This window comes from Rhinolophus sinicus, chromosome 2 (assembly GCF_057876585.1).
Source record: "Rhinolophus sinicus isolate RSI-liver-muscle chromosome 2, RSI-T2T, whole genome shotgun sequence".
In the NCBI taxonomy this organism is placed as follows: Eukaryota; Metazoa; Chordata; class Mammalia; order Chiroptera; family Rhinolophidae; genus Rhinolophus; species Rhinolophus sinicus.
Window position 1 is genome coordinate 172,120,482 of NC_142502.1, and position 15,101 is coordinate 172,135,582.

General features: G+C 51.1%; 1 protein-coding gene across 1 annotated transcript in view; it reads right to left on the reverse strand.

Moving 5' to 3' along the window:
- Positions 1 to 6,493: 6,493 nt before the first annotated feature.
- Positions 6,494 to 15,101, reverse strand: part of BABAM2 (BRISC and BRCA1 A complex member 2) — a 367,671-nt gene continuing 359,063 nt past the window's right edge. Inside the window, exon 12 of the mRNA XM_019735370.3 lies at positions 6,494 to 6,794. Coding sequence (XP_019590929.1) covers positions 6,731 to 6,794 — 64 coding nt within the window. The 3' untranslated portion in view covers positions 6,494 to 6,730. The remainder of the gene's footprint in view (positions 6,795 to 15,101) is intronic.

A 15,101-nucleotide genomic window follows, 5' to 3' on the forward strand; every position in this document is an offset into this window, starting at 1 on the left:
ACGAAAGGACTTTTTTGGTCAGTTGAAGCTTAAGGGCAGGGATATGAAAGGTAAGGAAGACAAACCCAAAAGGCAGTGATACTACAGAGCCTTTTCCGAGTACCTACTATGTGCCAGTGCTGGTCTAAGCATTTCACAAGTCCAAACTCACCAAGCCCTTCCGCCAGCGGATGAAGTAAGCAGTGGCTCAGAGGAGGAAACTGAGGTCAAGTGACTTGCTCAACTTCACACCTCTAGTAAGTGGTAGAGACAGGATTTGACTCAGGTGGGCTGGCTCCAGAGCCCACGGGCCTCAACTCCCACAACAAGCCAATTAGCCAAGGGCTTGGTTTCACCTGAGTGAGGCTCCAGTGTGGAGTTAGTTTTGCGAAGGGGTCACTCCCTGGTGGCTGCCGTCTGTTGACTGACAGCAGTTGGAGTGGGTGGTGGTGGGGGGGCCACTGTGCCTGGGTGGCTGGGGCAATAGCAGGTGAGCCAGAGGAGGTGCCCTAGAGGGCAGCCTGGGGTGTCGGTGTGGGTAGAAACGGCAGGGGACACAGGCAGAGGCAGCTGGCTGGGTTGTGCAACCCGCCAGCCCACGCAGGCCGAGAGCCTCAGTGTGGGGTCTGGTGGGGAGTCCTCCCCAGCCTTGGGCCTGTGCTGCAGTTCCTGGAGTGGGCACTGAGGCCGCACAAGGGGCATCAGTCACCTAAAACCCGGCTACGTGCGAGTGTAGGTGTGGATGTGCGAGCGCTCGGTGAAGGGGAACCTTCAGGAGTCACCCCCCAGCCCCAGGGCAATCTGGTTGTGGGAAGCTGACTCCTGCCCCAGACCTCAGGTCCCCAGGCATGACACCAGTCCCCAGCTGGGCTATGAAATGTGTCCAAGGTAAAATCCCTCTACAGACCTATCTGAAATTAGGTACCTAAATGACTACTGACTCCCTCAAACCTGTCCCCTGGGGAGGTAGCATTCTTATTCTCTGGACATTGCCTTATTCACAGGGTTTTGGCCTACTCAGGAATTGCCATCGGTGTCCTGACACTTTCTTTTGACTCTCTCAGGGGACTATCTTAGTTCTCTGAAGGGTCAGAGGACCAAGAAGACAGTGGATGGAAAAGACCCAGAATATCATGCACGGTGCTCGAGGGGGCGGCTGTCACTATTTACACCCCCCCACCTTATTTCTAGAGGGCACGTGGTACCCTCCTCGCCTCTCCTTTATTGGCACCTGTCCAAACAGCCAAAGGTCATCTGGAGCTGGGGAGTTCCGTTTTGCGGCACAATGGATTTTCTTGGGTGGCTCCTCAACTGGCTCAAGGGGCATATTCCTAAGAGACTCTGGAATGAGGAGACTTCTGCAGACAGACTCTGCTCCTTGGGGCTTTTGAAGGTGTGGGGCTGTTTTGGAGGAATGAGTGTCTGTCACCCCCTCCGTGGTGGTGCAAAGGCAGCTGGCCCGGAGCAGGGGGTCATCCTGGTCATTCCTAGGTTGCTTGTGACCCTACTTTTATTGCCACCATTAGTCATAATTTCTCATGACCCTAAGCGTAACCTCTCAGGCTTGTCAAGTGTGGTTCTTCCAAAGGGATCAGAGAAAAAATGAAGGCACAAATGTGGGAACCCTGAAGGAAATCATGAGTCAGGTTAGGAAATAACACTTGGAGTTATTTCATATTTAACCTGGAACGAGTTTCTGGATCCAGCTGCCTTTGGTAATACCTTGGTAATTTTCCTTAATAATTGCAACAATCATTTTCATCTTGTTTTCCTCAGATATGAGGCCATTATTTCAACCAAGTGTGTTTTGGACTTTAACCTGAGAATACGACACAAGCTTTGAAGTCAGACTTTTCCAACTGTGGGCTGGCTCAACCACCTGAAAATCAGTTGGTATTTATATTTATTTACATAGCCATATAGACTTGTCTGCGTATACACAGACTGCTTCAAAGTGTGTCTTAGTTGAGTGCGGGCAGGCACGCAGAACCCCGTGGTGAAGTCTGGCCTTGGACTCAGCACACCTGGGCCTAACTCCTGCTCCATCTGATCTCTGCCAGACCTAACTACCCTTAGCCCCTCTGCTCCTGTGGAAAATAACAAAAACGAGGAAAGGAATGTCTCATATGGGACTTTGTATACAGTCGATACTCAATAACTATCTTTTCATTTGGGGAAGCTGGATAAGGGAAGTAGAAAGCAACAGGGAGACCAGGCTTCACTTCCTTTGTGTAACAAAGAAGGGGGATGGAACGGAAGACAAAGAAGGGAGGGAAGGAAGGAAAGAGGGAAGGGAGAGAAAGTAGAATGGATGAATGAATACGTAAACATACCAGCTTCCTGTCCTTGGGCAAGTTATCTAACCTCTGTGAGGCTTGGTTTCTTTACCTATAAAACGGACATAGTGACACCTACCCTCATTTGGTTGTTTTGAGGATTAAAAAAAGACAGCATATAAAAAGTAGCTAGTATGGAATGTCAGTCATAGCTCGATTGAAGAGCAGCTATCACCATTGCCACCCGCCTAGCACCCTATTTCTATTTGACGTCTGGTCTACTCTCCCACTCTACTGGCACTGTAGGTAAATACTATAGATGCATAAACAAAAGGTGATGTTTCTTCTGTTTTCATTTTTAAAAGCACCAATAAATTAATTATACTATTAATAGAAGTCAATGTCATCTTACCATGAGATGCTGTTTTTAACATTCCTGCTAAGAACTGTGGCATGAGACAGTCCCCATGCACTGGGGCAGGTTTGGGGCTAGTTCTGTTTACAGGCCTAAGCAAGAGGCGAACCAAATGTGCTTGTTTCTCTTGCAAGGCTGTGACCCCGAAACAGGAGTTTGCAGCCATTAGGAACCGAAACTGAGTCAGAAGCAAAAGTGACCTGCGCTGCTGTGATTTTCCTGCCTGTGGGAAAGCACGGACCAGGGCAAATAAGCAGGTCAGTGGGTTGTTTGTTCTCAAGTGCTGCCCAGAGCCTGAAGTCCTGCCCAGAGCTGGAGCCAGACCGTGTGTGTGTGTGTGTGTGTGTGTGTGTGTGTGTGTGTGTGTGTGTGTGTGTGTGTGTAGGGGGGGACTGGGGGGGGGAATCCCACAGACACAGTTAATCTCTCATTCGTTAAGATCAGGATGACTCATCACTTTGTCCTCCTAGTAATCCAGACAGGGTCACTCTTCTAAAGGCCACATTCACTGGCAGGACTTTAACAGGGGCATTCTGACTTTTTAGAAAAAGGCCAAAGTCAACATCAGAAAACCCTTTTTCTGGTTTGTAGTAATAATAGCCACTATTTATCAAACATTTCCGTGTGCCAAGCACCCTACTTGGTGCTCTATGTACTTATTTAATTCTCACAACCCTGGGAGGCCAATATTATTTGTTCCTATTTTACAGATGAGGAAAACAAAACTCAGAGAGAGTCAGTGAAGACCTGAACCGGAGCCTGCTGTCCCAGCAAGGCTCCCACCACAAAGACCCTCCCTGCTCTTCCTTAGTCTGCATCTGGTGACCTCACGTTCCGAGCTTGGAATCGGTCATGGTGGGAGTATTTACACATTGGAAATTGGCAAACAGTACAAAGAAGGGCCCATTCCTTTCCACCCCGCTCATTTTTAAGTCACTGAAAAACTGCTTGTTAAATATTTACCAGCCAGTAAGTGGGCAGAGCCAGGATTCAAATATAAGTCTCCCTCCTCCTTAAGCTCACTCGTTCCAGTTCATCCCAGAAGAAAATGGGCTCTCAAATACAGCACCCCCTGCCTGTAAGGAGTGGGTCCTCCGGAAGCCAGCCAAGTGGCTATGCCGCCTCCCTGGGGCCCCCCAGGAGATGCCCTAATCATATGTGGGTATCACTAGTGAATACATTTCAGTCCTCCTTGCCTGTGCTGAGCTAAAGATTCGCTGAAATTACAAAGGCTGAGTAAGCTGGAGACAGGATTTATGAGGTAATAATAATGTGCTTTCGTATATGGCACTTTTCATCTTCAAAGCATTTTACAGCCATTTACTAATTAGTCCTGGGCTGCACTCTGTGTGCAGTACAATGCTCGATGGCGGGCGGAACTAGCAAGAAGGGTTTGAAAATAGACAGGTGACTGTCGCCCATTTACAAGCGCCACTTGCTTCTGTTGCTGTCAGGGGTAAAGATAAAAAATCTCACAAATGCTGGTTTTGAATCCCCAGCATTTGAAACATGAAGTTGCTGTTATCAACTTTTGTTGTTTGGTTCCCCCTCAGAAAATCAGTCCAAAACCTCCCTGTGCTAAAGGGGCTGAAAGTCTTTTTAAAAATCACATTCTCTCGAGACACGTTCACAAGCTTATACATAGCACATCATCCTTTACTGGGAAAGAAAAAATAAGCCTCCGTTTACTAGTGAGATATACATGAGAAGTGACTGTGAATCTCCAGCCAGGAGCCTGGGATGAGTCCTGACCTGGCATTGGCTGGCTGGGGATCGTGGGTAACTCACTTAACCTCTCTGATCTTGTTTCCTCATCTGTGGGAAGGGGTGACCCTACTCACTTGCTTACTTCACAGGTCTGCTGTAGAGATGTGCTGAGACAGATAAAGTGTGTGACAGCACTTCCGAGTTACACGGTGCCTGCTTCGCAGACGAGCAGGTGGGTCATTAGTGACCTGGCCAGCCCGAGCATATGTGGACCCCTAGAGGTTGGCAGGGGTAGGAGGGCCACTCCCAGATCACACTGTGCACTACTGACTGCTGTCACTGTGAACTGGCTATTTGAAATGCCAAGGGTCCAGGCTACACGACTTTATTCCACCCCACCACTGCCTCTGCTAGCACTGGAGCTGGAAACCCATGCTGGGTCGGAAGCAAACCCTGACTCAGTCAACTCTTGGCTCTGAAGGCAGCAAGCCCAATCCATGAGGCTTCGTGGCGGTGGGGGGGGGGGTGGGGGGGGTGGCCACATCAATCCTAAGTGACAGTGTCATGGAGCAGAGTGGAGCTTGGCACACAGCTGCCCTGAGGTAGAGTGGGCAGTCAGCTGGCTGAGGGGTCATGACCGCTTACACAATAGAATCCATCACCTGGGAGTGTTAACAGATCCAAATGCCTAAGCCCCGGCTGGGGAACCCGGATTCTGCAGGCCTGCAGTGGGGCCCAGAGCAGGTCTTTACAAAGTTCCTGGGATGAGCCGAGTCCTTGTATTATAGAGAAAAGGGATTTACTCAAGGTCACCCAGCCAGCTAATGACAGAGCTGGGGTGTGGACACAGGACACTGTTCTGTTAAGGGAATCCCCAAGGTTTCAGGGCAGGGGGCAAAGTACCCACATGGAGAAAGATCCCAGTTGGGCAGCCGTCCAGCTGGTAGCCAAGCCAGGAGTCTGTTGGAGCTGTGCGCCTGCCTCCTGATCGCATTCGTGGGTGCAGAGAGTGCAGGAAGGAGGGGTCTTCCTCTCTGGTCCCCACAAGGGCTCTGAGCTGGTTCTCCTCCAGGCTCTCGTGGTAAAACGGGGCTCCAAGAGCTAGAAAGGGAACTGAGGGAACAGTGAGAGGCCGCGTTAAACCCTGTGTGGCTTTACGGCAGGTGGGGCCCGGGCTTCACCTTCGACTGGGAAGGCAGGTGGGTTTACGGAAGAGCACAGGCAGCGCAGGCCAGCTGCTTGCTCTCACCTGTGTGTGCAGGGCCTGCTTCCGTATGGGGAAAGCCTTCAGGGTGGAATGATGCTAAACTGTAAATCTTGGAAAGCTATCAAGCTGGCTGTAGTCAATGGGATTAGAAGTGAAGGGGGTCACCTGATGGTCTGGACAGGCCTGGCTCCGAACTCCCAGATTCACTTCTCATTTTCTGGGGGTTCCTGTAGCTCTTGGGCCTTAGTTTTCTCCTCTGTACTAAGAGAAGAAATGTTGGGGGTTGAAACAAGATGACTTCTGAGAGCTTGTCCACCTCTGATAATCCATACACTTAGGAAAAACGGTATATTCCCCAGCTATTCCCGGAGGGCTGAGCTTAGGAATCACATACACGCCTGGGATAACCCACAAGCCCCTGTGTCTTCCAGGCATAACTCGCTCAGTGCTACAAGGCCCCAGCAGCTCTGCCATCAGCCTAGGGAGGGGTGAGGGGAGGAAGGGACCAAGTCACTGACGCATTCAGCAGGCTTTAATGACCGCCTCTTGGGTCAGGATGGGCTGTGCACACAGAGAGCTGGGGTGGGTGGGCGGGCGGGGTGCTACAACCCAGTTGTTCCCGGGCTCCAGCCTGGGGCCTGGCTGAAGCTGTGCAGGTCAGTCGGATTCATTCAGGCAGTGCCTTTTCCAATGGAGTGCTGCCCCAGATGGGAAATGGGGTGTGTGTGTGTGTGTGTGTGTGTGTATACAATCACACACACACACACGTACGCAAGATACTAGTTTCAGGGGGGAAAAAGCAAAGGGGGTGAGTTTAATCTTAAAACTTAAAAGAGGTCTCAGAGACAAAGGCTTTGGAGTAAGGAAGGGTGTGTGCATTTATGATGTCTTACTTTCCCTGGAAAAATATTGCATCATGATTTGTGACTTTATTTCTTCCAACTGAGAAATATACAGAAGGAAACAAAGAGGGAGCAACCAGAGGAGGGGGGCTCAAGGCTGGGTTCAGACAGGACGCACAAAGCTGCTGTGTGAGCGAAACACTGCCATAAAGACATTCCAAGTGGCTTCCAGGAAGCGGCCATATGTGCTGACACGCATGTGGACAGAGCAGTCTGGCTGGCCACCTCTCAAGACTGGTGTTTCCTAGAGCTTTCCATTGGCAAACGCTGCCTCCTGGAACTGAGGCACAAAGGTTTTGAAATAAGCCCTGGTGGGAAAGAGAAGGAGAAAAAAAATTGTGGTTAGCACAAACAACTCGAAAAAAGTGCAACTCAGAGTTTTCAACCTAACTCAGAACAGTTGTTATTTATTGTTCATGCATCTTGGGTTGGATTTTCCTTCTTGCTGATGCAAACCCTTCTGGATTTTTCCAAGGGAGGTACGCGCACCCCACTACTGTGCTGTCTCGCCTACGCAGACCCTCCTGGCTGCCAATTTCTATCAGACATCAGTACTCAGGTTCTGTCTGCAGTTTCCCAGGCCAAAAACGAGGGTCGGTCTAAGCTACAAGCCACAGAGTGACCAAGCCAACCACCTGGTCGTTTCGGTGATCTGAAATATCAAGAGGGTTGTACTTGTCACTCAGCTGGACCTCTGACTTCATGTAGACAAAGGATTTCTAAGTGATCCATGGTCTCCATTTATTTCCAAACATATATGTAGTTTGCTGTGCTGGAAAGAAAGCCGGGCTGGAAAGAAAGCCGGGTATCAAGAGAAACTTCCCTGGTCAGTCAGAGACTAGTGACAGGATCTGGGGCAGACCTTTCTGCTGTTTAGACTTTCTGGCACCCAGATTCGAATCCGTAGAAGCGGGCTCTACATTGCACATCAGGAGAAGGGCATGTGCTGGGCCCACTCTGTGCCGGGCACTGTATGAGGTACCAGGGGTTGAGATGACCCAGACATGGCACCTGCCATGCAGAAGATCTCAGTTTAGAGGAGGAGACAGACACCTATGTGATACCAACTGAGGTGGTGAGGGCACTTATGGAGGTGCCAGGAGGCACCAGTCTGGGGCAATTAGTGTGGGTGGAGGTAGAGAAGGCATCACGTGGGTTCTAGGCAAAAGACAGCAGGAGCAGAGGCTTGGGGACATGGGATGGCTTGCCGGGAGCTGGGAACTAAAAGCTCTGCTGGAAGATAAGGGGTGAGATGAAGTGGAGGGAGAGGAAGCTGGAGGGGTCGGGGTGGGCACCCCATGCCCTGGTCACCCAGGCCTGCCTCCTCCTCCCTCCTCTGCCACTGACTCCCATGAGATCAGAGTAGTCACACTTTCCTTAAGTGGCTCACCCAGAATCATGACATGAACTAGGGAGGGCCACCGAGAAGACCCAGGCCCCATACTGCAAGGCCTCACGCACCTTACCCAAGGGGGCCTCCCAGAGTCCACTGCACTTAGGATTCGGTTCTAGTAAGCCTGGTGCTCCAGGCTCCCAGGGGATTAGAACACCAACTGGAAGGAGCGGAGGCAGGAGGCAGACTTGCGGAGCCGTCTGAGAACGGAGAACAGGTGCTCACGAGTCGTGAAAACTCATGGGGACAGTTCAGTGTAGGGGTGAGCAGCCTCACACACCTCAGGGGCCGGGGCCACGCCTGCATCATAGCACAGAGCAGTGATGCCACCAGACGCCCCACCCCCACACCTAGTCCACTGAAGCCCCTTCTGAATGTCACCACTTTGCCTTGGCTGTCTCAGTGTGAGTGGCTCCTGAAACCTCTCTGCGGCACTTCAACGTCGGCTCCTCCCTCTGGGGCTCTCTGTGCGCCATTACACAGCCGCTCACCTCCTCTCTCTGCCCCTCCTTCCCCACTCCCAGAGGGAGTCTTGTCTGGTCTCAAGTCTCCTCCGTCTTACTTTCCACTCCCCTCAGGCACCCTGTGGTTACTCTCAGGCTTACACCACCCTCGGCAGAAAATCACCCGACCTGAGTCTCCAGCCCTCATTTCTCTCCCAAACTTCTAGTTCCACACACATTCCCAACCACGGGCAGGACACTGTGACCTGGATGTGTCTCTGTCATTCAAACCAGTGTGTTTGTTCCAACAATGTGTTCCTCATCATTAGGTATCTCAACGTGCCGTGACCCATTTGTACTTCTGCGACAGAACCCTGCTGTTTCCACTTCTCCCTCAACTCCTGCGGTGAATTCATCCTGCAGGTTCTTCCTCTTCCTCCCTCTCATCCTCTCTCCTTCCTGACACGCACTGGCACTCCATCTTGTTACCTTTCAATAAAACTGCTGCAGAAGCCTTTCTCCCCTGACCACTAGGCTTACTTCCCCTTTCTGCTTCAGCTAGATAAATTCTCTCAGAGTGGGGGTCTCTGTCACCACCCCAACTAAGACTCTTCATATTCCCTAACTCTCGGCCTGGCACTCTGATTTTCACTCTCTGGCCCCACAACACATTAAAAAATTTGCCCTTTTCCTCCATTACATTTTTGGGATTGTGCGACCCCTCGCCCCTCCAGTTTGAGAAGCTAAGGATGGTGTCCCAGAAAAGCTGCAGGTTCCCCACTGTGATGTTACAGGCATCTTGCAGGGTCCAGGATGTGAGCTCCCCCACCCCCCACAATTCGGCCACTTGCTTTTCCTCACATATACGGTTTTCCATTTCTGGGCCTTATTCATGCTCAGGTCGAATGCCCATGCTCCCATCAAGCCTTCCCTGGTCACTAGAGGTTCTCTCCCTGCACGGAGACATTCTTGGGGCTTCTTCCAGGGCATCTGGCACATGTGGGCACATCTTGCTTGCTGAGCTGCACTGCCAGCCCTGGAGCAGCGAGCACGTCCTCGTCTCAGTGAACCCGCAGACCCCACAGCCCTGCCCACAGAGAGCACTCAGCGAGGCCTCTGTGGCTGTAACTAATTTCTGATGGCTCCCGGTTTGCAGGAAGCAGTTAAGGCATGTCCATTGCACGCTGTGTAAGAAGGTGAGAAAGCAACCCCAGAAAGCGGACAAATGTAATATTTTGGTACTGAAGAAAATGCAGTCCATTCTCAAACTTTATGTAAATTATGCCAACAATTAGTGAGAAAGAAAGATAAAGACCCTTCTTCATACACATCTTGCTAACACGCTCCCGAGCCAGCCGAACTGTCACCTTCTCTGAGACTTACGACTTAAGACCCACTGCACCATGCCGCAATTGTCCTTATGGAAAGGGGGACCATGATGAGGTAGAACGTGTTCTAGACCTAGGGTGAGAGGCCGAGCTCTGTTTCCTCATGGTGAGGAGGGGGGATAAGCCCACCCTGATGTGACACTCACAAGAGAAAACATGAAGGAGGAAAGAGCAGTTTAGTTTTTCCTTGGAAACTTCTGAGGGAAAGGGCTGCAACAGTGCAAACTCCTGAGACCAAAAGGTCTTGGCAAGAGGGAACGTGCCTTACAGCAGGCTCTTTCCCTCCTTCAGAAAGTTCTGAAGTTTCCTGTCCTGTCCTGGGCTTTCCCTGCCAGGGCAAACTGCGTGCCGCCGGAGGGGAAGCAGTGTGGAGAAGGGCTATTTAAAGGCATGATGCTACCAGCTGTTGTCAGTGCGCGCTTCTCAGCCGTCCTCCTGAAGTCCGACGGGGGGTGGGGAGGAGGAAGGGAAAATGACAACAGCCTCCCACCCATGTATAGATTTTTTTACAGCACTGTTTCCATTTATTTCACTTTTTTATTGGAGAAAATGGAGAGCTGCCCAGAGTATATCTTGCCATTGGCACTAGTTATCTGTCGCCTTTTAAAAAACTCTTGGACCCAAAGACAAAGTGTTGGTAAGCTTTAGAAGTGTGTGTTACAGTCGGGGAGGGAAGGTCTCCTCACCTCCCCATTAACTGGCCAAGACAGTCGGCTGGCAGGGAGAGGGGCCCTGAGGCACTCAAGCTCCTCCCTCTGGTCACACTGGAGGGAGTTTATTTTTAGACCAAACTGGAGCGCGATATGCCCTAGGACAAAGTAAGGTTCTGACCCTTTCCACTGATCTCAGTCCTTTGCTCCAGCCAGGTTTTATAAAATTACAACTCAGTCCAATCCCAGAGTCTCAGGCTGGGAGAATAAAACTAAAAGAACTGAGCTCAGGCCGAGGCCGGGTAGGTTACCCATGAATTCGGAAGACTGGCTCCTGGTCCGGGGCCTCAGCTCACAGGTACAGCAGTGGGTGGACGAGACAGACTCCTTGGAGCAGAAGTCGGGGACTGAGGGGCCCAGTGGGGCTACTCTTCTGGATCTTGGATCCAGGAGTAAATCTCTTCCCTTCTCTGCGCGCATCTACAAAGCAGGGAGCCCAGCCTGATGAACTCCAGGGCCCTGTGGGCTGCAGGCTATGAAGGACGCGCCGTGTAGTGAGGGCTCTGGAGCCAGCCAGCGCTGGGTTCAGGCCGGGCCCTGCTCCTTACGGGCTGTATCGCTTGGGCAAGTGACTCACCTCTTTAGTTTTAGTTTCTTCAACTATAAAGGGAAATAATAATGCCCACTTTAAAGGGTAATCCTCATGAGGATTAAATGAGATGGTCCAAGTAAGCAGTTGGCTTGGCGCTTGGCATAATAGACGATCAATCAATGACAACTGTTACCACGGGACCAAGCTGGGTCTGAGAGGGAGAGGCTCTGAGTCTGTGGGGACAGCTGGACCCTGGGTGGAAAGAGAGGCCCCAGGGTCGTCGCCTTCAGTTCATTCTTTTCTCTGTGGCTTCCTGGATCACTTCTCACTTACATGGAGTTGGCAGTTGGAGGCACAGAGATGGCCAGCCTCAGGGATGGGCACCCAGCCAAAGTCATTGGGACCCTGTGCATCTCCTGAAATCCAGTTCAGAGCTGCTAGTGGCATTACTTGTGGTATCTAAGGATGAGCTCTGCAGTGAGCGGCACCTGCCCGCCCTTGCTGTCTTCTGCCCAAGCCTACTGGTGTGCTCCAGGGTGCGGCTCTGGTCAAAGGCTTGGTCAGGGCGGAGGCAGAAGCTGTGGAGTGCAGGGATATTTAAGAACCATGGGGGCTCTGACTGCTCATGCCCGGTATTGAAATTGGCCTCAAACAGATCTTTTTCTATTCAGGATAGCATGTATCATAAAGGGGAGACAGTGGGGGAAGCATAAAGAGCATTGAACCATGAGACAGAAAACGTGGGTTCTAGTCCAGACCCTGGCTTGTTTTGTCATCGGGAACTGGGACCCAGTTTCTTCACCTGTAACAGGAAGACGTATACTTGATGATTTCTAAGTGCCACCCAGTTGTGGTTCTGAGATATCAATGTGACCTTCAGTAAGGCACTTGACCTGTTTGTGTCTTGAGTCTTCATCTGTTGAATTAAGGCACTAGCCAAACCCAGGGCCCAATGCATCATAGGTAGTGGCGGTGCAGTGAGGGGGGCAGCGGTGCGGTGAGGGGGGGTGGCGGTGCCGTGGGGGTGGGGTGGCGGTGCGGTGCAGTAGGTGGGGCGGCGGTGCGGTGAGGGTGGTCGGCGGTGCGGTGAGGGGGGGTGGTAGTTGTTATCTGAGAGACTTTTTCACAAACCAGACAGGGGTAAGGATGACCACTGCACAGCTCTGAGTAGCTATTTACCGTCACCACAGAAAGTTCGTGAGAGGGATGGAAGGTCTACTCCTCCTGCCCTCCCACCAAAGGCAGGTCGAGGAGCCCATAGTAAGTTGTCAGGAGAAACAATATATGAGATATTCAACAATCTCTGTGTTCTGCGGAAGGGGCTCTGGGGCATTGAAGAGAGTTAGGAAAGGAAGCCATCAGGAACATCCTCAGAGGCCTTGCGGTGAAGGCAGTTAGAAATCTTTGTTCAGCATGGCCTTTGTTCAACAGGGCTTTTCCCTATTGGAATTACAGTTTTTATTTATTTGATGGATAATTTCAGATGAATGAAATCAGTATCTGAACATCTGAATCAATACAGCTTTAAGAAAGTGAAAACAGAAACAGAGACTACAAAGCCCAAGGAGGTTGGGGAGTCTGGGGAAAGGGAAGGAACCACATAAGGCAGCTTCAGCGCAAAGCTGGTGCTCACACCAGCTCATTCTGTCGACTATGACAGGAGCCATGCTCCCTTTTCATAGGTGAGAAAACAAGCTTCGTGAGTTTAGTTCAGACACCTGCCCAGGGTCACCCTGATCCTAGTGCCACTGGAGCATGTCTTCCCACTGGGGCATGACCACGTAGAGGGGGACCCTGCTGCCTTTAACCTCATTTACTTAGGACATTTTATTTTGCAAGAGCCTAAACAATTGTTTTCTTCCAAAACAGGACCAAAAGTAGACTTTTCCTGGAATTCAAAAAATTTTTTTTTCTTTGGGCAATCATAAGATGAGCCTTATGATTTGTGCCAGAGTCAGGCCAACGTGGTGGTGGGGTGGGGCGGGGTGGGAGAAGTGGTTCAGGGACACGACCCTCGTTTTCAGGAAATCAAGAACACATAAATCAAGTCAGAATTCATTTTGGCAAATAGAGGCAAGTTCCAAAACATCTAAGGCTCATTTCTTTTTCCAGTTTTCTTCTGCAGCTGTGACTTCAACTGGCACATGTTTTCAATCAGTCATATGAAAACCGATTGTGGTCTGAAAATCAAAGCAGTCCTGTAAATAGTGTAAGACAAGTCCCGCTAATCGTTCCTCGTGGTCTTGCCTTGCCCTCATTGTCGTGAACGGCCACTGTAAATACTGACTCATTTGGGGTTACTCTCCCTGTGTCAAAGGGGTCATTCTTATAATAGGATCTCTACAAAGAGACTGGTTCTACTTCAGTGCCCTTCACCCCAAACACCCCAAGGCCCCTGTAAGGACTTGGCTTTCCAACTCTGGGTGCCTTGGTGAGCAAGTGACTGGCACGATGGGAGCCTATTTTGTAGCTGTGCCCCGGGCGATGTCAGCCTGGCGCTCCAGTGTGGGCTACAGGAACAAACAAGTGGCTGTAACTGGTTCACGTACAGTCTCCCTAAATGCGCCAACCCTCGAGCAGGCCCAGTTCATTTTTAGAGGGTACAAACTTGCAAAACAAGAACATTAACACACTTGAGATGCAAAGGCTTGATATCATACTGAGAACAACATATCCCAACCTCACAGCGTCAGGCAGCAGCCCTTGCCCTCAGCTGGAATCAATCTCCCCTGTGCTGGATTTCATGGTACACAGGGCCTCCCACCTCAGGCCCAGCCATTGTCTGCTGAGTCTGAGATGCTGAGATTGGTGTCTAGACTATGTCTTACACAGCTCGGGCTCCTTGCCTGTGAGACGGCCGAGACTGTAGTCTAGTATGTGTTGAATTAAATCAAAAGCTACTTAGAAGGACTTCAACAACCAACTGGGATCTATTTCTAGACATCAAAGTATTGGGATGAAATCTGGCTCCTTCTAAATCATAGGGTATTTTTAAATGCTCACTAAAATGATCAAAATTACCTACTCGTTCTCTCTCCTGAGGCACTCTGAGGAGGTCTTCTGGAGCTTGGCCAGTTCCTTTGGGCTAGAGCAGCTTGCAGCCAGCTTCTGCAACTGCAAGGGCCAGGCCTTGCTCCCAGCGGCTGCTGACATCTGCTCCCTGGGCATCCCCTGGTACAGTGCATGAGAAGGGGCAGGAGGACCGGAGAGGGCCAGGCGCCCAGTGAGAGGGACAGGGCAGTCCCCACGGGCTCCTGTGGCTCCCCTAGTTACAGGGCTACCTTCTTCCTCTGGGATCCATCTCTGTGCTCACGTCTGTCATATCCCGACTACGCTCCCACACCGCACTGGACGCTCCCTGATGGCAAGACCCATTGTCATGTTCATCCATCTTTCAATCCCAGCTTCAAGTACAGTGCCCAACACAGAGACCCTCAATAAATATTTCTCAAATGAATGTCAACATTTGGCTAATTGAAAGACGTATTTTAGAATTATAGGATTTGGTAACACAAAAAAACCTCAGAGGTCGTATCTGGACTAATGATTACAGGGAAGGGAAAACTGAGGGCCAGAAAAGTTGATGGTCCCCTCAATATGGCATATGATAATGACAGCTGTTAGCATAGGCCTCTGTGAGCCGCTTGAATTTGGGGGTGGTTCATCCTTAGTGCCCCATGGTGCTCACCTTCTTTAGGGCCTCACAGCAGGTAAATGTCAGTTTGGTGCATGAATGCCCCCAGGGGCTGCCCCAAGGCCCCAGAGCTAGTAGGCCGAGTCTGAGCCAGTCCTCGCTGTCTCCTTACTCTCAGGCTGATGCTGTTTCCATCATGAACCTACCAGATGGGAGGCTGGGAGGATGGGTGGCAGTGTGGCCACTGAGAAAGGCTGGGCCCCGGGGTGGGGGTTGGCTGAGATGATGGGGTACACACACCTCATTGGGCTGAGGTTGAGGCCAGATAGTGGGTGTGGGGGTGCTAAGGAATGTGGTGCTGCCTGAGGCCTGGGACTCATCTTGTCGCCCCATCTGCACCTGCCTGGTGTGCCTCAGGTGGCAGGTGCTTTGGCAGCAGGCACTTCAAGTCCTCTGCTCAGTCCGCAGCCCACCTGTCCTGGACGACTGGGGACAGTCACCTGTCTGATAGCAGT